The following is a 26,193-nucleotide window of genomic DNA, read 5'->3' on the forward strand; positions in this document are numbered from 1 at the left end:
CTTCTAACATTCAGTTATAAAGAAAATATCTATCTGTCTATCTATCTATCTATCTATCTATCTATCTACTGTATTCAACCCACTGCGAATACATGAAGACAAAGATAAGAGAGAAGAATGGGTCAGTCATGGTTAACACAACCTTCTACATTATCTACTAAAAACAATGGAGGTGGTCACTTTGATATGGACCATCAATAACAAAATTGTAAAGAGTACCCCTACTAGTGCTCCCGGCAGCAGGATATGTCAGAAAATATCGGGGCCGCTTCTGATCCCATGGCTTCCTTGCAGACTATCGTAATCTGGAGATAGAGGTGCTGGAAGTCCCATACAAGTCTATGTGACTTCTGGCAACTCCATCTCCAGATCGAGATAGTCTGCACGCAAGTCAGAAGCGGCCCTGATATTTTTGGACATATCCTGCTGCCAGAAACATGAATAGAGGTGCTCTTTAAATGGCTGCACTAGTAAGTGTAGATGCTTTTCAAACCACATGACAACATTGAGTAAGACTTGGGTCACATCTGTGGTGGAGGATCCAATAGGTACCTTCATCACAGGTTCCATCTAAAATATCAGAAAAATATAGCGCAGCATGCAGTATTATTTTGTCCAATAAAATGGACACCATGCCAAAAACCAGATGTAACCCATTAACATCAATCTCCGCTGTGCAGCTGATCATTTCCGCTTTTTTACATTCTTCTTCTCCAATAATGAAGCAGATAAAAAAAAAGCTATGCAATCTAATCTAACCCTTACTGAAGGGTTGTCCTGTTCCATGAGGCAACCCATATGCATATGTCCTATTTAGTGAGGCTTCTTTCCCAAGGCAAAATTCCCCTCCCTGTGGAATGACCTCTCTAAAAGGTCACAGCACATGCCCAGAAACCTTTTCCATTCATGTCCATGGGACAGTTCCTATCTACTGTTAATGGGGCTTGCTGTAATGGATATTAGTAAGTGCTGTTGAATACAGCTCATACAAGGCCACTTGATGTCCCCTGATCATTCATTTTCAATTTTAATTTTAATAAAGCCCCACCCAAAATTTGCATAACTCCTTTCTTTATAGTTTCCTATTCCATATTTATAAATGAATGGAAGAGCGCTCCATAGTGTATTACCACCGGCGAGCGATCCACACAAAGGAAATATGTGGGTCCTTACTGCAGGTGGTCTTGTGGACTCACAACAATGGTATGCGTGGATGAGGTGAGCGGGTGCCGACTGCAGCCCTACTGACAACGCGAACACTTCAAGGGAAACTTTTGTAAAGGTCATAATTCCCTTAGGATGGTTTCAAACAAAGCATTGTATGGAAACATGCCAGTGTAGTTTTTTTGTCAGCTAAATCCAAGAATGGTTAAATATGGAATAGTTCAAGGGAAAGACTTCTCGGGATGAGGCAGGATTGAATCGGTGCTGACCAGGTCAAGTACGAGCGATGAGGTAAAAATAGGAAGTGGCTTATGGGGACAAAATGCATCTTGCCTGATGAAACCGTTAAAGCGCGATGAAACGCATCACATTTTATCCCAATAAACCACTTCCTATTTTTACCTCTTCGCTCGTACTTGACCTGGTCAGCGCCGATTCAATGCTGCCTCATCCTGAGAAGTCTTTCCCTTGAACTATTCCATATTTAACCATTCTTGGATTTAGCTGACAAAAAAACTACACTGGCATGTTTCCAAACAATGCTTTGTATGAAACCATCCTAAGGGAATTATGACCTTTACAAAAGTTTCATTTTAAAACTTGATTGAGCCCCTTTCCATGTATCAGATTGAGATGTTAACTTTTGCTATTAACCCAAAAGGACAACCTTTTAGGCCACAATGACATGATAGATGAAGTCTCCTGCTTAGGGTGGGTTCACACCACAATTTTCTATACAGTTTTTGGATAAGGTTTAAATAAAAACAAACAAAAAAAAAAAAACGTATGCAACTGTACAGAAAACCGTGCCCATAGACTTTCCATTCAAAGCCGTATGCACCATATTGCATACGGTTGTCTCCGTTTTTCACACCACACAGTTTTTTACTTTTTTTTTTCTGGACAGAAAACCGTGGCCTACCACGGTTTTTGGTCCAGGTGAAAAAACGTATTGACCCGTATATATGTTTTTTTTTTATGGGAACCGTACAGAACTGTATGTGTGTACGGTTCCATCCAGTTTTTACCATACGGTTTTTGACTTTGCACAGTTTTTTTTCTTGGAATTTCAATCAAACAAGTGAAACTTTATTCATAATGGAGTGAAAAGTTCAAAACATATGCGTTTTTTTTCTTAAAAAACGGATGCAACCGGACATCACTTTTCAAACCGTATACAGATAAAACTTTGTACACCTGTTTTGATACAGTTTAGTCAGGTTTTGAGGAAGCCGTTTTTTTTTTTATCAAAAACCTGAAAAAAAAACTGTATTGCAAAAACGTGGTGTGAACCCAGCCTTAGGAATCCCCTGGTCAGCCAGAGTTGACATCCCTTGCTCAGAGGGACAAAACAAGACCATGTATTCATACAGTACACTGTATACGTACAGTATGTGTCAGCAGCTTCCTTAGGGTGGATTCACATCACGAATTTCAATCAAACAAGTGAAACTTTATTCATAATGGAGTGAAAAGTTCAAAACGTATACATTTTTTTCCTTAAAAAAACTGATGCAACCGGGCATCACTTTTCAAACTGTATACGGTTTTCAACCGTATACAGATAAAACTTTGTACACACGTTTTGATACAGTTTAGTCAGGTTTTGAGGAAGCCGTTTTTTTTCCTTTTTTTTATATCAAAAACCGGATAAAAAACTCTATTGCAAAAACGTGGTGTGAACCTACCCTTACTGATATCAGCTGATGGATGGGGGGCTCCACTTGAAAAAAAATGCACTCCTGATAGGAAAATCCCTTTTTAAAACAGATTTTCTTTAATCTTTTCAGGCAAATATTGCTAAAGGTTTTATAAACAATTGTGTCTATTGGTGAATACAATTAATTGTGATACATGTAAAAATGGGATTGCTCATTTAATGCTTTCAAATAAGAACACAAACATAAAAACAAGCATAACCATGAGCCGTCTACAAGGCAAAAATCCTCTTTTAGATACGGATAGTAAACAAAGCATAAAGAACTCTGCTAAAGAAATGTCCCAATGTGATAGGATCATTTGACTAAACTATGTCTCAGCGTAATTGAATGAGAATGTCTGTGAGCGGAGAGAAGCGCTCCAGGGAAGGTCCCCTCGTGAGCCCACTGTGCCCTGAAATGCCGCATTTCTGCTCATTAGCCCGTGCCCTGTGTTACTTCTCTTATTAGTCTTGGCTTCCCTGGAATCTTCCTTTAGTCCAGTCTGATTTCCTCTACGTCTCACATGCTAAAGTTTGTCCCTTGACATTCTCCATCTGCAAGAAATATTATTCCTACATGTACACACAGATGGTTACTCAAAATATCATTTTATCCTTTACAGTGGTCCCTCAAGTTACAATATTAATCGGTTCCAGGATGACCATTGTATGTTGAAACCATTGTATGTTGAGACCAGAACTCTATGGAAACCTGGTAATTGGTTCTAAAGGCCCAAAATGTCATCCAAAAATAGGAAATAAGAAAAATAAGTAGATAACTAATATAGATAAAGCAATTCCTTACATATAAAAGTAAGAAAGATCTGCTGGGAGCTGTAAATCACTGTCTAGGTCAGTGTTTCCCAAGCAGGGAGCCTCCAGCTGTTGCAAAACTACAACTCCCAGCATGCCCGGACAGCCAAAGGCTGTCCGGGCATGCTGGGAGTTGTAGTTTTGCAACAGCTGGGGGCACCCTGCTTGGGAAACAATGGTCTATGTAGAGGACAGGAGCTTCTTCGGGGTCCTGTACAGTACACAGTGTCCTAAAAAAGTAACATGGAGCCTGGTGTCCTGGTACAGGTAAAGTATACAGAACAGGTAAAGTGTACAGAACAGGTAAAGTGTACAGAACAGGTAAAGTGTACAGAACAGGTAAAGTACAGGTAAAGCATACAGAACCTCTCTGTACTGTAAGGGGCGCTACCAGACATCAGTCAGTGCATACGCTTCAGTAATACAGGTGTTTTACCAGTGAAATGTCTATTCTGATTGGTTGGTTCTTCCGGCCATTGACATGTTTTGCAGATCTGGACTGTCTGTACATTGTATGTTGAGTCTGGTTTCAACTTACAATGGTCCAGAAAAGACCATTGTATGTTGAAACTATTGTAAGTTGAGGCCATTGTAAGTTGAGGGATCACTGAATCTTGTAATTAAAAACCCTCGATACTGAGTTAAAACATTTTACTCCGGGTGTATAAATATTTATAAATTTTATGCCATTATTTTGAAAAGATGGGTAACAACCTATAAGGTCGCCATTATCGCTCCCACAGACACTGCCAGGCTCTCTTAGTGCCCAAGGCCGAGTTTTCATAAAGTTATGCATGACAGCTGTCAGATGGACAGTCATTCATTACATTAACCCCTGATGCACTAATGGGAACCTGCAGCAATAGAAGCAACTTGGTGACAGTGTCCCATTGGTTGTACAAGAAGAATATTTTGTTAACCCACAAATTGCAATCCCTGCCCTAATGGTGCCCAAGGCCACTCTATCTACCTCTTGTTCCAGCTCTGCCCTATTAATAACCTGCAGGTCTGCAAAAGGATATCAGCTTCTCTCCAACCATCCCTGTAATATCATTCATTATATCAAGGATTTGCTGTTTCTTAACATTTATAGAGGCTTTCCACCCCTCTATAAATACACATCCTCCAGCTCTGTATAGCACAGACAATGTAAAGTTCAGCGTACACACACATTGCTCTATGCAGTCATTAATCAGACCTGGCATTTGAAGAAGAGAAAAGGTTTTTACAATGTATAGAGCTCAGACACAGCCATAAATATGTTAGTATATTGTATAGATGGAGCTGATCTCAGTGGGTGGGCATTACAGCTGAGAAGTGGCTGATCGCAACGCACCCAAACAATGGGGCTGGCAAGAATGACTTCAATTCTATTTCCCCAATCTCCCCGTAATTACATGTTATACTCCCTAGTTACTGTACAGCTAGCTAAGGAATGAATGGCACAGATGCCTTTGATCAGATCAATACTGTCAGTCAGTAGCTCTGATATAACAGTAGAGAATTTTGGGTAGCCTCCATGAACATGGCTTTGTTGAAGCACAAGGCGCGCCTAGGGCAACCATCTAATGCAGCGTTTTATACCCAGTGTGTCTCCAGCTGTTACAAATCTACAACTCCCAGCATGCTCAGACAGCCAAAGGTTGAGACTAGAGATGAGCGAACTTACAGTAAATTCGATTTGTCACGAACTTCTCGGCGCGGTAATTGATGACTTATCCTGCATTAATGAGTTCAGCTTTCAGGTGCTCCGGTGGGCTGGAAAAGGTGGATACAGTCCTAGGAGACTCTTTCCTAGGACTGTATCCATCTTTTCCAGCCCACCGGAGCACCTGAAAGCTGAACTCATTTATGCAGGATAAGTCATCAACTGCCGAGCCGAGAAGTTCGTGACGAATCGAATTTACTGTAAGTTCGCTCATCTCTAGTTGAGACCAAGACTATGGTCAATTCACCATTCATTACACTGCCACTCACTGGCCAAGGCCAGTCACTGCTGCAGACAATATGACATACTGACCCACAGCACTAGGAGTTGGAGCAAAGTGGAGACCGGGAGCAGCGATAATGGAGGCAACTAGGGGCTGAGGGAGGTGTATACAGTTTTGTTTTGTTTAAAGGGGGTACTCCACTGGCCAGCATTCAGAACATTTAGTTCTGAATGCTGTGCGTGTGTGCTGCGGGGGTCAGCCACCATGCCCCCTCCTATAGACTTGCAGTGAGGGGGGCGGGGTGTGACGTCACGAGGGGGCGTGACCGACCCCGCAGCGTGCACACAGCGTTCGAAACTAAATGTCCCAAACACTGGCCAGAAAGCCTGGGCTTTTAAATATATATTTATTTTTTTTGCCGGAGTATCTCTGTTTGATTGTGGAATAAGAGGTTATTCCACAATCAAACTTTGTCCCCTGGTAAAGGGCTACTCCCGTGGAAAACTTTTTTTTTTTTTGTTGTTATTTTTTTTTTTTTTTATCAACTGGTGCCAGAAAGTTAAACAGATTTGTAAATCACTTCTATAAAAAAAAATCGTAATCCTTCCAGTACTTTTTAGGAGCTGTATACTGAAGAGAAATCCAAACAGAAATGCATTTCCTCTAACGTCATGACCACAGTGCTCTCTGCTGTCCATTTTAGGAACTGTCCAGAGCAGGAGAAAATCCCCATAGCAAACATATGCTGCTCTGGACAGCAGAGGACAGCAGGAGGTCAGCAGAGAGCACTGTGGTCATGACATCAGAGGAAATGCATTACTTTTTTGGATTTCTCTTTAGTATACAGCCCCTAAAAAGTACTGGAAGGATTACGTTTTTTTAATAGTAGTGATTTACAAATCTGTTTAACTTTCTGGCACCAGTTGATTTAAAAAAATAAATAAATAAAAAAGTTTTCCTCATGGGTACCCCTTTAATAAGTTCACCTTGGTTCCCCCCTATCAGTGGGGGTAGCACAACAGACAGACCCCCATGGATTAGATACTATTTATAACCTTAGATGGTGGGATAAACCCTTTTAAAGGGGTACTCCGCCCCTAGACATCTTATCCCCTATCCAAAGGATAGGGGATAAGATGTCAGATCGCCAGGGTCCCGCTGCTGTGGACCCCGGGGATCGCTGCTGCAGCACCCCGCTATCATTACTGCGCAGAGCGAGTTCGCTCTGCACGTAATGACGGGCAATACAGGGGCCGGAGCATCGTTACGTCACAGCTCCGCCCCTCGTGACGTCACGGCCCGCCCCTGTCGATACAAGTCTATGGACTTGCATTAAGGGGACGGGCCGTGATGTCATGAGGGGCGGAGCCATGACGTCACGCTGCTCCGACCTCTGTATCGCCCGTCATTACGCACAGCGCGAACTCGCTCTGTGCAGTAATGATGGCGCGGTGCCGCAGCGGCGATCCCCGGGGTCCCCAGCAGCGGGACCCCGGCAATCTGACATCTTATCCCCTATCCAAAGGATGGAGTACCCCTTTAAGAGATATGCCATTAAAAAAATCTTTGAAAAAAAAACAAACAAATAACATTGTAGAGCAGTGGTCTTCAACCTGCAGACCTCCAGATGTTTCAAAACTACAACTCCCAGCATGCCCGGACAGCCGATGGCTGTCCGGGCATGCTGGGAGTTGTAGTTTTGCAACATCTGGAGGTCCGCAGGTTGAAGACCACTGTTGTAGAGAATAAAATGTTGTTTTTTCTCCACCTAAAGTTCTTAAAATAGAAAAAGAAAAAAATATGTTACTCAGCAACACTGTATAATAGACATGAATGAAAATGTAGTGTTTTAACAAGGGCCAAGCAGTAAGGCTGTATCGATCTCAGGCGAGAACATACGATGCTTATCATCCATACAAGCACAGGCCATGGACATTGGGGACGTCTACTGAGAGGGTTGTTAGAAAACAAGCATTACTCCAACCTGCCTGGAAGAGCAATGATGTCTCCAGTACGAGCACCATACAGTCATTACTGTGTCCTCCCAATATATCTCCTTAATGCAATCTTCGCTTTCTACACCCCCTCTTCATAAAATGACATGGGGGGGAGGGACAAGTTGCTAAGCAACCTTATCCATGTCTGCTAGTCTCTATGTTCATTGACTGTCCAGGGTGCATAATGTTGGGGGGGGTTTGTTAAAAGGGGTACTCCGGTGAAAACCTTTTTTCTTTTAAATCAACTGGTGGCAGAAAGTTAAACATATTTGTAAATTACTTCTATTAAAAAATCTTAATCCTTCCCGTACTTATTAGCTGCTGAATACTACAGAGGAAATTCTTTTCTTTTTGGAATGCTCTCTGATGACATCACGAGCACAGTTCTCTCTGCTGACGTTATTATAATAATAATGCTTTATTTATTGTTGTTCTTAGTGGGATTTGAACCCAAGTCCCCAGCACTGCAAGGCAGCAGTGCTAACCACTGAGCCACCATGCTGCCCTTAGCATGCATCTGCTATGCATGGTTGCTAAAATGGACAGAGATGTCAGCAGAGAGCACTGTGCTCGTGATGCCATCAGTGTTCCAAAAAGAAAGGGATTTCCTCTGTAGCATTCAGCAGCTAATAAGTACTGGAAGGATTAAGATTTACAAATATGTTTAACTTTCTGCCACCAGTTGATTTAAAAGAAAAAAGCTTTTCACCGGAGTACCCCTTTAATGCGCCTTTCAAGAAAGATACCGGAAACATAATGGTATTGAACTGTTTTTGCTATTTTTGATAGTTTTCGATATCGCATTCCCTGTGTTATTCATGTATGGGGCTAAGTGTGGTGAAGAAGGATTTGGTGCAATAAAGAAGCATTAAACCCAATACAAAAAGTGGAAATATATATATATTAAAATCACCTGTATAAACAAGACAACTCGTGTTACGGAAATATGAACCTGATCTCACTTCTGCTATTCAAGATTGTGTTACAGAGAAGTTTCGGTGGAGTTTTTTGGGAGTGGTCTGCTCTACAATGGTGAAGAGGTTACATTGTTTCATAAAAGCAAATGATAACATTTGGAATGTTCTCATTACAGGTCAATGGGGTCCATCAGACATAGTTGGTGTCCATCAGGTGCTGGACATGGCACACTGTCATTTTCATATTTTTGCGCAAGTGGTGAAACAGAAAAGCGGAATTGAAGACCCAAATGTGAACTCAACCGATGAAACTTAAAGGGGTACTCTGGTGGCAAACGTTTTATTTTATTTTTTTCATGTCAACTCATTCCGGAAAGTTACACAGATTTGTAAATTACTTTTATTAAAAAATGTTAACCCTTCCACTACTCATCAGCTGCTGTATGCTCCAGAGGAAGTTGTGTAGTTATTTTCAGTCTGACCATAGTGCTCTCTGCTGACACCTCTGTCCATGTCAGGAACTGTCCATAGCAGGAGAGGTTTGCAATGGGGATTTGCTCCTTCTCTGGACAATGCCCAACAGGCTCAGATGTGTCAGCAGAGAGCACTGTGCTCAGACTTATAAGAACAACTCAACTTCCTCGGGAGCATACAGCCGCTAATAAGTACTGGAAGGATTAAGATTTTTTTTTTAATAGAAGTAATTTACAAATCTGTTTAACTTTCTGGCAATAGTTGATTTGAAAAAATAAAATAAATAAAATAGTTTTCCACTGGAGTACCCCTTTAAGGGGTTATCCAGGCTCTTAAATCCATAGCCTATTCTTGGCGGAGGTCTTGAATATTAGATTATTGGGGGTATGAATTTGGGAACTGTTTGAAGGAGCCACACCACTCCGGCTAGTGCTGCAGTCTCTTCATGGCTTATATTAGGTTCTGCACTCGTTCGTACTTGCAGAAGTCATGCTTTTTATAGTGATTTACTTTGCTATTACAGCAGAGTACGAGTCAACTTAAAGGGGTATTCCAGGATTTTTTTTTTCTTTAGCCTTTGAGCCCATGATGCCAAGTTATAGTAAAGTGAAATATGCTTCTATTACCTCACCCAAAACCCACACCCAGAAGTACTATAGTGAAAGTCTTTTTATTATACTGTTGTCTCTGACCTTTCCCAGCATTCCATATGGCAAGAGACAATATGTCATGAGTCACATGGTCTCCAGGGGGCGTGGTTATGCTGCAGTGGGTGGGTGAATAGCATGATTTCATTGCTTTCTACCCACCCACAGCAGTATAGTCACACAACGCTGGAGACCATGTGACTAATGACATTTTGTCCCTGGTCATACAGAATGCTGGGAAAGGTCAGAGACAACAGTAAAAAAATAAATAAATACAAATAATAAATAAAATAAAAGGGTTTGGCTCTAGAGCACTTCTGGGAGTGGATCTCGTGCAGGGAAACGGGACAAGAAAGAGCATGAAGGTAATAGAAGCATATTACACAGTATTATAACTTGGGTTCAAAGGCTGAAAAAAAAATTGGGATATCCCTTTAAAGGACAGCGTGTAAAAATACAACGTAAGTTACACAAGTAGGGACTCAGCACTACATAAACAAGGACAAGTGCCAAAAACAATGGCAAGCTGTATACAGTGGTTTTTAAAGGGGTACTCCAGTAGAAAACGTTTTTTCTTTAAAGGGGTATTCCGGGATTTTTTTTTATTTGACTATGCTACAGGGGCTGTAAAGTTAGTGTAGTTCATAATATAGTGTCTGTACCTGTAAGTGACGGTTTTCTCACAAATCTTCTGTGATTTTCACCCCAATATTTATTTTTAACACCATACAAAATGACTGCTGTCTTGGATTTTTCCCAGCTCGCAATGTGGTCAAGACCTGAATCACTAGTCAGCTGATGACAGGGAGCCTGTCTGCTTCAGTGGGTGGAGCGATTGCTTGGTGGGAGAGAGATCAATCTGCAACTAATGCAACAGCTGTAGGAACCCAGATTGAAAACCACAGGTCTGCAGCTCATTTATGTTTCAATGGGTGGAGTAGCTGATGTGTGGGAAGGAGGAAAATGGTATCATGGGATTTGTAGGCAAACAAGAAAACTGAAAACAGGAAATACAAGTTCACAGAAAGCTAGCCACAGTGTTATGGCAATCTCACAGCATAGCCATTTAGCCCAAGACAAGCGCAGAACCTTCCTAAGCATGTCCATTACTGTCTGCCAGGTTACGTACTAAAATCACCTTATGCTGGATAACCCCTTTAATCAACTGGTGCCAGAAAGTAAAACAGATTTGTAAATTACTTCTATTAAAAAATCTTAATCCTTCCAGTACTTATTAGCTGCTGAATACTACAGAGGAGTTTTTTTTTTCTTTTTGGAACACAGAGCTCTCTGCTGACATCATGACCACAGTGCTCTCTGCTGACATCTCTGTCCATTTTAAGAACTGTCCTGAGTAGGAGAAAATCCCCATAGCAAACATATGCTGCTCTGGACAGTTCCTAAAATGGACAGAGATGTCAGCAGAGAGCACATTGGTCATGATGTCAGCAGAGAGCACTGTGTTCTAGAGAGGAGCGAACTTACAGTAAATTCGATTCGTCACAAACTTCTCGGCTCGGCAGTTGATGACTTATCCTGCATAAATTAGTTCAGCTTTCAGGTGCTCCCGTGGGCTGGAAAAGGTGGATACATTCCTAGGAGACTCTTTCCTAGGAATGTATCCACCTTTTCCAGCCCACCGGAGCACCTAAAAGCTGAACTAATTTATGCAGGATAAGTCATCAAGTGATGAATCGAATTTACTGTAAGTTCGCTCATCTCTATTGGCTATACAAAAAGAAAATAATTTCCTCTGTAGTATTCAGCAGCTAATAAGTACTGGAAGGATTAAGATTTTTTTAATCGAAGTAATTTACAAATCTGTTTAACTTTCTGGCACCAGTTGATTGAAAAAAAAAAAAAAAAAAAAAAAAAGTTTTCCACCGGAGTACCCCTTTAAACTGTGAACCTCTAGATTTTGCAAAACTACAACTCCCGGCATGCCCGGACAGCCGTTGGCTGTCCGGGCATGCCGAGAGTTGTAGTTTTGCAACATCTGGATCCACAGTTTGGAGACCACTGTAATAGGAGGTTCACTGTGATTATTTATTTTTTTTTGTTTACCCAGAGACGTGCACAGACATTTTCGGGGGGCAGGGGCACTTCTTGTAATTATTTATATAAACGCCCACATAAAGATGCCAAACTGCCCAGGGCACTTATAGGAAAAACATGATAAGGGCAGGGGCTCAAGTCCCCTTTCTAGTCAACCTGTGTTACCCAAGGACCACGACCATGATCCACATCTTCCCCCCTCCATTTTCGTTTTTTTTGCCCAAGGGCTTCCACTATTCGCGAACAGGCCCTGTCCTGACAACGCGATATCCTTCCTGTCCTCGGCTTACAGTTTAATAGTAATTTTCTCGGTTCCTGTACAAAGTCTACTCAGTGAACAGCGATACAGAGCGCCCTTTTCACCTGTCGAGGGGTGTGCTTTACCCAATATCACATTCCAGCTGTAGAAATCCCTCTCATTTCTGTTCACACAGAGAAATCCGAGGACATACAAAGATGAGCGCAATCTACACTAATTACCGCAGAGTTTTAGTAGCCGAATGTAACAATAAAGACATAGCGCCGAATAGGACGGTTAACCAAAACTGACACCGGGAAAATAATGATATCCAATTATGGTGCCAAGGACACAATTATCACTGGGGACTCTTGTTTCCTTCTCCGTCAGTAACATCGATATATTTTTCTTCTTCATAAAATAGTTTCATGAAGTGACGGAGACCAGCACAGAGCTGCCATTGTTAGCGCTACCGTCCCGGGAGAGGCCTGCGAGATGAGAAGACGTGAATTTGTTTTGAACTCCGATGAATTCAATAGTGACCACATCAAAAGCATCAACTACTGGCCCGGGCTGTTAAACCACAAGAACGGCTTCCAAAAACACAACCCAGTATCTGCACATATATCGTGAAACTGCCTACAATATCACAGCTGAGAAACCTTTATAGTGCGGGGGCTCAGGTTCCTGGTTTTTTTTATACAATATGAATTTTGTTACTTTTTTTTTTCCTTGTGCCCCATGGCGTCACTTTTGCGTCTTCCAATCATTGAAAAGACTGTTTACTTAAAAAGGGGTACTCCGGTGAAAAACTTTTTTTTTATTTATTTTTTTTAAATCAACTGGTGGCAGAAAGTTAAACAAGTTTGTAAATGACTTCTATTAAAAAAATCTTAATCCTTCCTGTACTTATTAGCTGCTGAATACTACAGAGGAAATTCTTTTCCGTTTGACACACAGAGCTGTCTGCTGAATCACGAGCACAGTGCTCTCTGCTGACATCACTGTCCATTTTAGGAACTGTCCAGGGTAAAAGGAAATCCCCATAGCAAACATATGCTGTTCTGGACAGTTCATAAAATGGACAGAGATGTCAGCAGAGAGCACTGTGCTCGTGATGTCAGCAGACAGTTCTGTGTTTCAAAAAGAAAATAATTTCCGCTGTAGTATTCAGCAGCTAATGAGTACAGGAAGGATTAAGATTTTTAATAGAAGTAATTTACAAATCTGTTTAACTTTCTGGCACCAGTTGATTTAAAAAAAAAAAAAAAAAAAAAAAAGTTTTTCACCGAAGTACTCCTTTAAATGGCCTTTGTAAAAACCTTTGACAAGTCCTAGCGACATATCAAAAGTTTTGATTGGGCGGGGGTCTGAGTGTTCAGACCTTCACCGATCAAAAGAAGAGTCAGGAAAAGTTCGGCTCTGTGGCACTTAAAAGGGGTACTCTGCCCAGAAAACATCTTATCCCCTATCCAGTCACTCCAGAAAGTTATACAGATTTGTAAATTACTTCTATTTAAAAATCTTAACCGTTCCAGTACTTATCAGCTGCTGTATACTACAGAGGAAGTTGTGTAGTTCTTTTGTGTCTGACCACACTGCTCTCTGCTGACACCTCTATGCATATCAGGAACTGTCCAGAGCAGGAGAGGTTTGCAATGGGGATTTGCTCCTTCTCTGGACAGTTCCTGAAGCGGACATAGGGGTCAGCAGAGAGCACTGTGGTCAGACTGATCAGAACAACTCAACTTCCTCTGGAACATACAGCAGCTGATAAGTACTGGAAGGATTAAGATTTTTTTAACAGAACTCATTTACAAATATGTTTAACTTTCTGGCATAGGGGATAAGATGTCTGATCACGGGGCTCCCGCCGATGGGGAAACCCCTCCATTCATGTCTATGGGAGGGGGCATGATGGCTAGTATCAGTATGTAGCAGTCATGCCTCCTCCCTATAGAGCTGAATGGAGGGGGTGTGGCGGCAGTAGTCGCTCCGTGCACCAGATGACTGAGGTGCCAGCAGCGGGACCCCGTGATTAGACATCTTATCCCCTATGCTTTGGATAGGGATAAGGTGTTTTCTGGCAGAGTACCCCTTTAAATCGAGACAAACTAGTAAGTCTATGAGCGAGTCTCGGTCTCGTGACACAGGGCAGGGAGAGGAACGCATGGCAGTGTAGACTTCTCCTGGTTCGATCTCCTGATCAGCGGAGGTTTGAATACTCAGAACCCTGCGGAACAAAAAACTTTTTTTGGGGGTTTCCTCTGTTGAGATCTCCAACAAACTGGCCTATAGGACTCCACAAAGCTACATTGCTTTAATTTTCCCAGTGGAGCATTGCATGGCCAGTAACCCTTTACATGCCATTTTTGAGATATGTTACCCCTTAGTACAACAATCTGCAGTAATCTTTAGGGAAACCAGGAAGCCAGAGTGCCTTGCAGCACCCCCACTGGAAAACTGAAGAATTACATAATTCTCTAGAAAATCTTTGTTGGTATAAAGTACAGGTGTGCTGTATGAACAGACTCTGCCTAATAAACAAAGGCTCCTGAATGGTGCTCCTCATTTTTGACTTTCTATAAGTCTCATACCTAAGGTTGGCTATTAGAGATGAGCGAACTTAAAGTAAATTCGATTCGTCACAAACTTCTTGGCTCGGCAGTTGATGACTTTTCCAGCCCACGGGAGCACCTGAAAGCTGAACTAATTTATGCAGGAAAAGGTGGATACAGTCCTAGGAGACTCTTTCCTAGGACTGTATCCACCTTTTCCAGCCCACCGAAAGCTGAACTAATTTATGCAGGAAAAGTCAGCAACCGCCGAGCCGAGAAGTTCGTGACTAATCAATTTTACTGTAAGTTTGCTCATCTCTATTGGCTATACAACAAAGAGAACTGTTAGCTGGACACTTGTTCAACCAAAAGTTGTCTTCCCCAAAAACATGAATGTTTGGATAGGCTGAGCACATGCATTTCTTATTCAAGAAGGACATAAGCAGCTCTTTAGTAAATCAACCTTAGGGCAGGGTCACACGGCGTTCATCCGCAGCGTATTTCACGCTGCGGATGCACCAGCGGCAGTCATATAGGGACTGCAGATCGAGCTCCCGGCGGCAGCCGGGAGCTCGCTCTGCAGTCCCTATATGACTGCCATTGGCACATCCGCAGCGTGAAATATGCTGCGGATGTGCCCCGTATAACCCTGCCCTTACAGATTATTGTGAGCGAACTACACATCATATACCAGCCTTTGCCAAACAATATAGTGTTGGTATGTCAAAGATAAGGGGAAACGTCAAAAATTGATTTTTAGAGGATTTTAGACTGTCAAATCTGTTACTGGAGGCATCGGATGGGACATATGTTGACTGCACAAGCCTTAAGCGACATTTATCTCAAGTTTATGTAGATCTATGGTCCCACAGACTATAACTGTGGAAAAAATCGGACTTGCACAGATGCAGCAAACGTTGATAAATGATAAAATTAATTAAACTGCATACAAAATCCTAGTAAACCAGCCAAAGTTATTGTTCCCTGCATACTGCGATGAGCGCTCAAAGCTACACTAAACCTGAAAAACAAGTTAATAAAACATGAAATGGTATGTGAGACCTGATGTATATATATATATGTGCTAAAGTTCCCTGAGCAGGGCAGTATTTATAGGGGATTTTGTAGTATAATTGACTATAATCATCAAAGCTGATAAATTACATAACCAGATAATAAGCTACTACATCTAACGAAACAGGAACTAAATAAAGCTTAATACCATAGAATGAGACGTTATTTAACCTTCTGTTCAATCATTATACATAGACCTAGCTGTGAAGAGACTGAGCATGTGTGTCCACCAGCACGTAGATCATTGGGTGGATGTGCACATTGCTAGGCATTCTGAACACCAGGTGGCGCCATATTTTATAAGTAAAATGTCAAAACTCTTCACTGGATTTTTTTTTTTTTTTTTATTCAAATAGGCTGTAGAAAACATTAATGGGGTAATCCAGCAGAAGGCTGGGGGTGGGGGGCGATGGAGCATTGGGTTTAGTGGATTGGGTGCAGTGGGGGCCCAGGTTTCCATTTGTAAAACTTGTCACTCAACCATTAGCTAGCAATCAATTTCCTGGTCTGGAAAAGGGTTTCATGTAAAAAATAAATAAATAAATAAATAAATAAAAAAACAAAAAAAACACAATGCTTGTTGTTTAGAGGTGTCGTAATAGTCTTACATGGGGGCGGAGGCGTGACGTCACACGCCGCCAGCTCTGCGGTCGAGCGTAATCAGACTCGGAGCGAACACGCTCCGGGCACTGATTACAAACGGGGTGCTGCGTGCATGATCGCGGGCGTCCCCAGCTGCGGGACTCCCGCGATCAGGCATCTTATCCCCTATCCTTTGGATAGGGGATAAGATGGGTAAGCACCGGAGAACCCCTTTAACTTTCTGGCACCAGTTGATTTAAAAATTAAATAAAAAAATGTATTTCCCAGCGGAGTACCCTTTTAAGCAGTTGAATTTCAACATGTGACAGCAGCTTATTTCCCTCTCTCTTTTGAGATCATGTGCACGCTCAACTGAGTGAGGTGTGCATTTATATGGTAGGGTTAGAAAGAACAACTGTTGCCTGAATAGGCAAATATAGAGCAGTAAAAAGGTTATTATGACAAATTTGGGCTTCTCGTAGAGGTCCTGTCATTGGGGGCCCATGCAATTTCCCAGTTTGACACCTCCTAATACCAACATTGAGTAGGAACCTATTTGCAACTACCTCTGGATCACTGATTCGCATCATATATGTATTCACTATTGATTCCCGTTGTATTGTAGCAGAAAATATTGATAAGACAAATCAATTGGTCATTTATTACAAATAGTTTCTATTGCCTTCTGATCAGCCTGCAGAATAGAACATGTACATGGTATGTATAGATTACAGGGGACGAGATCTATTTTAAAGAACAAAAAGGTGACAACACACTGCCACAAGGCATTCCTCTATAGATCAAGGATATCCATGGTGAAGATTACAAGTAACATATTGGGGGATGGGAAGGTAGGTATACAATGGGACAGTGCCTAGCACTGCTAACCTGCAGGAAAGTATCATAGTCAGGCTGGGACCTTATTCAGGGCCATGAAAAAGAAAGATTTAAAGTGGTTATTTTTTTATATATATCAACTGGCTCCAGAAAGGTAAACAGATTTGTAAATTACTTCTATTAAAAAAATTGTAATCCTTTCAGTACTTATGAGCTGCTGGAGTTGAGTTGTTCTTTTCTGTCTAAGTGCTCTCTGATGACACCTGTCTCGGGAACCGCCCAGTTTAGAAGCAAATCCCCATAGCAAACCTCTTCTACTCTGTGCAGTTCCCGAGACAAGCAGAGATGTCAGCAGAGAGCACTGTTGAAAGACAGAAAAGAACAACTCAACTTCAGCGGCTGATAATTATTGAAAGGATTAAGATTTTTTAATAGAAGTAATTTACAAATCTGTTTAATGTTCTGGAGCCAGTTGATATATATATAAGTTTTTTCCTGGAATACCCCTTTAAAGGGGTACTCCACTGGCAAGCATTCGGAACATTTAGTTCAAAACGTTGTGTGCATGCTGCGGGGGGTCGGCTGACCCCCGCAGCGCCCACAAAGCATTCGGAACTAAATGTTCCGAACGCTGGCCAGTGGAGTACCCCTTTAAGTGCAATTTACCCTTTCTATAGTTACAGTAAGGTGGAACAGCAGGTTATTTAGTTATACAGCACCAAAGTAGAATATAGGATCAGACAATTGCACTACATAGCAACACAAGTGTTTCAGAACCCTACTGAGGCCTTACAGCAGTGGTCTTCAAACTGTGGCCCTCCAGATGTTGCAAAACTACAATTCCCAGCATGCCCGGACAGCCGTTGGCTGTCCGGGCATGCTGGGAGTTGTAGTTTTGCAACATCTGGAGCGCCTCAGTTTGAAGACCGCTGCCTTAGAGGCTTTGTCACTTTCTGCACAAAACCAATGCCCTGCTTTAACCCCAAAAAGGCAAATATTTATACATTTTGTTATTACTACAATTGTGATTCCCTTTGTACTTTTACATATTCGGGAAAAAATTTCGGGAAAAAAAAATTATTTAGTATTTAAACAATGTTTAACTTGATTTTACTGTTGATAAATCCAAAATATTATTGAACCACTAATGATAGTGACCTGAGGGTTTCTTGCACACCTTGCATAATGAATCAGGTTGGAGAGCGTGCCTTTAGGTGTTAATGAGGACTGAGATAATGGGATTGACACCTGGGGCGTGGAAAGTGCTGATCTGTTCTGGAGCAGTCGCATTAGGCTGGGTTCACACTACAGAATTTCTGGTCAGAATTTCTGCTGGAGATCAAGACGGCGACGCTAGGACCGAGCAGACTGCATTGCTGCCCGCATAGACTGCAATACATTTCTGGGTGGATCATTTGAGAGATCTGCTCAGAAATGCATTGCCATCTATGGGGACGGCAATGTAGTCAGTGCGGTCCTAGTGCCGCCGGCTCGATCTCCGGCAGAAATTCTGCCCAGAAATTCCACAGTGTGAACCCAGCCTAACAAATACACTGGGAAATATCTGTCTATTGCAGGGTTTGTTTTTTTTAACCAGGGTGCCTCCAGCTGTTACAAAACTACAACCCTTAAAATGCCCGGACAGAAAAAGTCTGGGAGTTGTAGCTCTTGGAACCAGTATTCTCCATTTTTTTTATTTGCTCCATCTTGTAAACCAGTGGTCTCCAAACTGTGAACCTCCAGCTGTTCAAAATTGCAACTCACAGTATGTTGATACTGGCTGTCTGGGCATTCTGAGAATTGTAGTTTTGCAACAGCTGGAGGTCCACCATTTGAGGACCTTGGTTGTAAACCATGTGGACTAAACCAGAATGGCCGTTGTTTTGACATCATGAAGGGGTGGAGCTATTTTACTGGTGACACATAACCCTTATCTGGATGTCCCCAAGGCTGACAACTTATTTAGCGTGACTCATGTGCTATGGGTGGAGGTTACAGGTGAACTCCTTCTAAAAACGTGCAGGGAACAAATATTGACACAAAAAACATTACCGCTGTGTCAAGGTAGAGGATCACATGGTACAGTGTTAAAGGTCACAGGCATTAGGCCCGGGTTAGAGTTCTGGAGTATTGTACTGTGTATAAAAGGTGTGTTCTCACAGGCAGTCTTTTTAAAAAGGTACTCCAAAAAGGGAAAAAATAAATAAATTTGTAAATTGCTTTTAAATATCTTAAAAGGGGTACTCTGGTGGAAAATAGTTTTATTTTTATTTTTTTCTTCAAATCAACTGGTTCCAGAAAGTTAAACAGGTTATAAAATCTTAATTCTTCCAGTACTTATGAGCTGCTGTATACTATAGAGAAAGTTGTATAGTTATTTCCAGTCTGACCACAGTGCTCTCTGCTGACACCTCTGTCCATGTCAGGAACTGTCCAGAGTAGGAGCAAATCCCCATAGCATACCTCTCTTGATCCGAACAGTTCCTGACATGGACAGAGGTTTCAGCAGAGAGCACAGTGGTCAGACTGGAAAGAACAACTCAACTTCCTGTGGGGCATACAGCAGCTGATAACTACTGGAAGGATTAAGATGTTTTAACAGAAGTAGTTTACAAATATGTTTAACTTTCTGGCACCAGTTGATTTGGATAAAAATAGTTTTCCACTGGAGTACCCCTTTAAGCCTTCCAGTATGACCCCAATGCTCTCTGCTGCCTCCTCAGTCCGTGTCAGGAACTGTTCAAAGAATTAACAAATCCCTGTAGTTCCTGACAGATAGAGGTGGCAGCAAGGAGGGGGCGGTGATACAAAACCTACTTAAAGGGGTATTCCAGGAAAATAAATTCTTATATATCAACTGGCTATATAAAGTTAAACAGATTTGTAAATTACTTTTATTAAAAAATCTTAATCCTTTCAATAATTATCAGCTGCTGAAGTTGAGTTGTTCTTTTCTGTCTGGCAACAGTGCTCTCTGCTGACATATCTGCTTGTCTCGGGAACTGCACAGAGTAGAAGAGGTTTGCTATGGGGATTTGCTTCTAAACTGGGGGGTTCCCGAGACACGTGTCATCAGAGAGCACTTAGACAGAAAAGAAAAACTCAACTTCAGCAGCTCATAAGTACTGAAAGGATTAAGATTTTTTAATAGAAGTAATTTACAAATCTGTTTAACTTTCTGGAGCCAGTTGATATATATAAAAAAAGTTTTTTCCTGGATAACCCCTTTAAGGGGCACTAAGTACGCCGTGTTGTCAGTAGAAAGAAACAAGATACCTCCAATGATTGGCAGCATTGAAACAGAGCCGATTTTATAAGGTTAGTATATTAGAAAAATATTTTTGATCATTTTACACTATTTAGTTTAAACATTTATGATAACTAGTTACAGTATCGTAAACCACATCATTCACATGAACATCCGACCATGTTGGGCTGGGTTCACATCACGATTTTCCAATCCGGTTCCCAGATACGGTTTCTTAGTAAAAACCGTATGGGACCGTATTAAAAAACGTATACATTGACAAATCATTGAAAACCGTATGCATCAGAATGCATACGGGTAGAAACGGTTTGCTGCCAACACGTTTCTTTTACCGTAATGAAAACCGTGTCCGACCACGGTTTTTGGTCTTGTTCGAAAACCGTATTGCAACTGTATGCGTTTTTTTTTAACATGGAGGTCAATGAGAACGGCTCAATACGGTTAACCGTACGCGTTTTTTTGCATTGCGCATGCACTTTGGACTTCAAAGTCAATTAAACTATGAAATCTTTATTTAAAAATGTACAAAATTGCTTGACAAAATCGGATTTTCACAGCCAAAAACGTATGGAACAGTACGGAAACTGATACATTTTTTCAAACCGTATACAGTTAAAAAAACGCATACTGCTTGCTTTTTCTCATACTGTTCAGTCCGGTTCAGTCCGTTTTTAGACCCATACGGTTTTGGGAAAAAAACCTGATTTAAAACAGCATTGCAAAATCGTGATGTGAACCCAGCCTTATACTGTTCCGCCAGAATGGGCCCTGATCTGTAGGAACACCTCTACGCTTAGGCTAGCCCTTCTATGGATATGAATAGCATTAAAAAATGTTGTTCTCCTGTTTTGTAGCATATATGTTTGGTGACAACTAACATAACAAGGAAGGACACCCAGCTATCCTATTTTGTGCGCCATTCTTTTTGAATCCCCCTATACAGCAGTGTTTCCCAACCAGGGTGCCTCCAGCTGTTGCAAAACGACAACTCCCAGCATGCCTGGACAGCCTCCGGCTGTCCAGGCATGCTGGGTGTTGTCGTTTTGCAACAGCTGGAGGCACCCTGGTTGGGAAACACTGCTGTTCGGAGTAGGACATATCAATTATTCCCTACGAGGAGGCGCAGTCGCGTAACCATCCATCATGCCGACGCAGCTTCTTGCTCAGGTTCTTGTCACATCTCACCCAACATGAGTATATCTCACCTGAAAGTGTTATCTGTTTAGCAATGTGTGGAATGTACGGCGGGAAAGATATATTTTTATCGCCGCACAGTACTGAGCACACTGCTATAATCCACCGGCATAAAAGACAATAAAACCCAATGACTACCTCTGGATTTACACCACATCAAGAATCCCAAGCACTCCAATAAAAGTATCATGGGAGAAGAACCAAATGACGGCGCAAGCTGCTTATAATTTGTACAGTGCATTGGACACATAATTACATAATATAAGGATATGCAGCAGAGCCGAGTTTGTTCTTTTAAGGGAAAGTCCTATGCAGACATCCAGTCTAGTCATATGGCCTAAAAGTTATTAGTGGGGGCTCATTAGCTAGGATTTCGCTCAATTAAAGTAGAGGACCCCCACTGGGGACCCATGTATGTGTTCGGGTGGGGGATAATTCATGCCTTCTTGGGCTAACGCTACATTTCTATAGCCAAACAAGACCTTTTATGTATGCAAATGTTGTACAATGACAGTTCCAGCTTAAAAAGTTGTCAATTCTATCATCTCATTTTTTCAAAATGTCCCCAAGTACATAGGACTGTAAACATATGGCATTAAAGTTAGAGCAGAAAGGAAACAGTAAGACTCTGTTCACACAGCAGCATTTAAATCTGTGTGTTTCTGCGGCAAAAAAAATTAGACGCTGGCAGATTTCTGCTGCGCGTGCGCGGGAGGTGTCCGTCTTGTGATTCAATGGGGCCTAAGGGTAGGAACACACTACGTTTTGGCCCCCGTTAATCGTATCCGTCGGCATCCCGCCAAAAACAGGACGTTGATTTATACTGTTAAGGGGTGCAGCGGACCCAATTCAATTCTATGGCAGAATGGAGTCACCCAGTCACTCCTTTCGGAACGTGTGCCCTATTTCAAAAGCAATTGGAATAAAATAAGAAAAAAAAACGGTTCGGCGAAGCGCTGCTCAGTGTTCGGTCAATAAAGAAGGACTCGAGTGGCACAGGACAATAAATACTTTATTGATGTAGCCGGGACAACGCGTTTCGGCATCCACTGATGCTTTCCTCAGGTCCACTTACAGTTCCCAGTTCTAGTGCTTGCTATGTGCTGGGTTGCTGGAGAGGAGTCCTGTTAGGTATCCATGCTGTCTCGGTCCGGACCGAGTCCTTCTTTATCGACCGAACACTGAGGAGCGCCTCACAGAACCGTTTTTTTCGTATTTTATTCCAATTGTCCTATATCGGACACCACCTGGTAGTCCGCTACCGGTAAGTGTGCAGCAGCCCGTAATCCCAAGTATCTCCCCCCTCTCATGCCGTTCGCAAAACCACATTTAGGCCTCTGTTCACACATGCTGGATTTGACCGAAATGTTACATGGCCATTTGTTCTCACTTTGGATGGAAAGATTGAGGATAAGAGTAGGAACACGCTGGGGGAGATTTATCAAAACCTTTGCAGAGGAAAAGTTGTCCAGGTGCCCATAGCAACCAATCAGATTGCATCTTTCAGTTTGCAGAGGCCTTGTTAAGTAGTGACTCCGTTAGGCAGCAGAAGTGAATGGGGTGCGCTGCTCCCGTTAACCATATAAGTCAGCATCCCGTTTTTGGCCAGAACGTAGTGGGGGAGATATATCAAACCTGTGCAGAGGAAAAGTTGGTGAGTTGCCCATAGCAACCAATCACATTGCTTCTTTCATTTTTAACAAGGCCTCTGCAAACTGAAAGATGCAATCTGATTGGTTGCTATGGGCAACTCAGCAACTTTTCCTCTGCACAGATTTTGATAAATCTCCCCCAGCGTGTTCCTACTCTTATCCTCAATCTTTCTATCCAAAATAAGTGAGGACAAAAGGCCATGTAACATTTCGGTCAAATCCAGCATGTGTGAACAGAGGCCTAAATGTGGTTTTGCGAACGGCATGAATTTTCCGTTATGGATTTAGCCAATCCAATTCTGAATCCAAGTAGAGAGTTTGGTGAGCATCTGGATGTGGATTTTACCATAGACTCAAAGTGGAAATGACCTTTTATTGCAACGCACACATTTATTATCAGCGCAGGTGCATGGTTTTCCCAGATGCTGCGCAAAATTTATTATGTGGCGCACGTCACTTCACAAGTTTGCAAAAATGACAAAAAGCCCCTGAATAATGTGGGGGGGGGGGGGGAAACGGTGAAATTATAAATAAATCAAGCGCCAACCTGAAGGCGCGCAACAAGAAAAATAACAAAACCCAAAGCGGACAACATGAAAATCGTGCAAAATTAAACAACAATTTCAACACAAGTCGGTGCGCAAAATAATAACAAACCACGCACGCAATTTTGCAGGTGCACACCAGTTGTTAAATCCCCCCCCCCCCCCCATAATGAATTCCTTGTTAACTCTGTAGCTCAAATTGATGTACAGTTGCTACTCCTTTGCAGAGAGAAACATGGCGGATAGATTTTGACAGATATGAATTTTTAAAGGAGTTCCCCAACCCCCATGTAACACTTTTATGGAGTAAGGGTGGGTTCACACCACATTTTTCAAGTACGTTTCCCGTATACGTTTTCATTATTGAAAACGTATGGAACCGTATTGAAAACCGTATACATAGACAAATAATTGAAAATCGGATGCATCCGGTTTGCTTGCAACACGGTTTTCTCCCGTACTCAAAACCATGATTGACCATGGTTTTGTCTCCGGTTTAAAAACCGTACTGCAACCGCATACGTTTTTTTTTTTTACATGGACGTCAATGGGAAACGCACATGTATACGGTTCTATACGGAAAACCATATACGGTTTTTACTTTGCACATGCGCATTTGCATCCTAAAGTCCCCACCCAAGACCCCTCCCATGAAAAATGGACAAAATGTTCTAAAACGTATGTTTAAAAAAAAAAAAAAAATTCAACGGATGGAACTGTATGCACTTTTAAAAACAGTATACGGTTTAAAAACGCATACGGTTTACTTTTTCCCATACGGTTCCATCTGTTTTTTTGCCATACGGTTTTCTTTAGAAAAACGGATTGAAAACAGTATGGCAAAAACGTGTTGATGTGAACCCAGCCTAACTCAGTGTTTCCCAACTAGGGTGCCTCCAGCTGTTGCAAAACTACAACCCCAAGCATGCCCGGACAGCCTTTGGCTGTCCGGGCATGCTGGGAGTTGTAGTTTTGCAACAGCTGGAGGCACCCTTGTTGGGAAAACACTGGAATAACTAATGCCAACAAAAGTCAAATGATATGGGATGCCCACTGACTGACCATACAGGTGCAACAACCACTTATACTTACTCCGCACACCTCCATTCTCAGGGTCGGTGAGGGTCCCAGCAGTCAGACCCTTACGGTCTTATTATCAAAGCCTATGTCTACTCTTTAGTTCAGTGGTCTCCAAACTGAGGACCCCATCTCCCACCCCCCAAATTTTTTTTTATTTTTTTTTTGCAAAACTACAACTCCCAGCCGTGGGATACTGGAACTTGTAGTTCTGGCCACATCTGGAGGTCTGTGGTTTGGAAACCACTGCTTTAGCTGGACCACACCATGACAAACTCATCTCTGCTACACTTACATATGGAGACTTACCCTCATAATACAACACAATACACCTTTCTATGGAGTTGCATAGTTGAAGGTTAACCCCCCCAAGTGTTTAGAGACCACTCCTTTTTAGTTTGGACTGCACCTTTAAATGGCAAACTCAGCTCTGCTACACTTGTCCATTGGGAATTCCCTTGACACTTAACCCTTCTATGCATCACACAACACAATACTTGGTTGAGGGTTAACCCCTCCTGTCCCACCTACCTTGCCTGACAGCTGTGATGGGGACGTGCTCCCCGCAGCTCCTCACCATGTCCAGCACGTCGTATCTGGGCAGCCCCGACACCGGCACCCCGACTACCTCCAGCAGCAGCTCCCCACCCTGGAGTTTCCCCTCTCCAGAGCAGGAGATCAGGGAGTCCTCCACCTCCCCCAGATAGAGGAACTCTCCATACTCCGCTCCCCCCAGCACCGGCAGCTGGAGCGCCCCCCCGGAGCCCCTGGTGACCGTGCACTGGTGCACCCTGCTGGTCCAGTGGTTCTTCTTCTGGATCACCTTGGCCATAGTGATCAGCAGCTGGCGATTAGAAGAGTAGAATAGCACACATAGAGAAAACAAGTGTCAGCTGCAGATGACAGATCACATTCAGGTCATCCCTCCTGCAACTTTGTATCCAGATCCTTGTTGGAAACTTTGTATCCAGATCCTTGTTGGGGGAAACTTTTGTATCCAGATCCTTTATCCAGCGATCCCCCTCCAGGTCCAGGCCATCCTGTTATTCCATCCACACAAATATCCACCAAACTTCCCCAGATCCTGCAGGTCGGAAGAGACTTTGCCGCAGCTATTTCCTCACTCGCTGCTGCGGCTCCTTTAAAGAGATACAAAAGGTTCGTTCCATCCTGTCCCAATGATCCGTATACACAGCAAAGGGAACTCGCACGCATGCGCACTGGCTATCACCTCTCCCTCCCCATTTACACACACACTATATACACAGCAGCAGCACTCTCCTCTCCAGGACAGAGCACAGAATAGCTGCTAGGTCCTGCAGCACAGGAGTGCACAGAGTGGGGGAGGAGGAGAGTTTATATTGACCTTTTTCCTGGACTGATAGGGTCATTGATCAAAGTTATCCATGTGTTTCCCAACCAGAGTCTCTCCAGCTGTTGCAAAACTACAACTCCCAGCATGCCCGGACAG

At 42.5% G+C, this 26,193-nt stretch overlaps 1 protein-coding gene across 6 annotated transcripts in view; it reads right to left on the reverse strand.

Annotated features, from left to right (window-relative positions):
• MAGI1 (membrane associated guanylate kinase, WW and PDZ domain containing 1) overlaps window positions 1–25,903 on the reverse strand; it is a 550,433-nt gene extending 524,530 nt beyond the window's left edge. For 2 of the 6 annotated variants that reach the window (XM_056524557.1, XM_056524553.1), the window contains exon 1: window positions 25,250–25,902. In XM_056524557.1, the coding sequence (XP_056380532.1) occupies window positions 25,250–25,554 (305 nt within the window). In that variant the 5' untranslated portion in view covers window positions 25,555–25,902. Of the gene's footprint in view, window positions 1–25,249 lie in introns of all 6 variants that reach the window. The other 4 variants (XM_056524554.1, XM_056524559.1, XM_056524555.1 and 1 more) reach the window with 3 other exon arrangements.
• Window positions 25,904–26,193: the final 290 nt, after the last annotated feature.

Source organism: Hyla sarda, chromosome 6 (genome assembly GCF_029499605.1).
Source record: "Hyla sarda isolate aHylSar1 chromosome 6, aHylSar1.hap1, whole genome shotgun sequence".
NCBI classification, from domain to species: Eukaryota; Metazoa; Chordata; class Amphibia; order Anura; family Hylidae; genus Hyla; species Hyla sarda.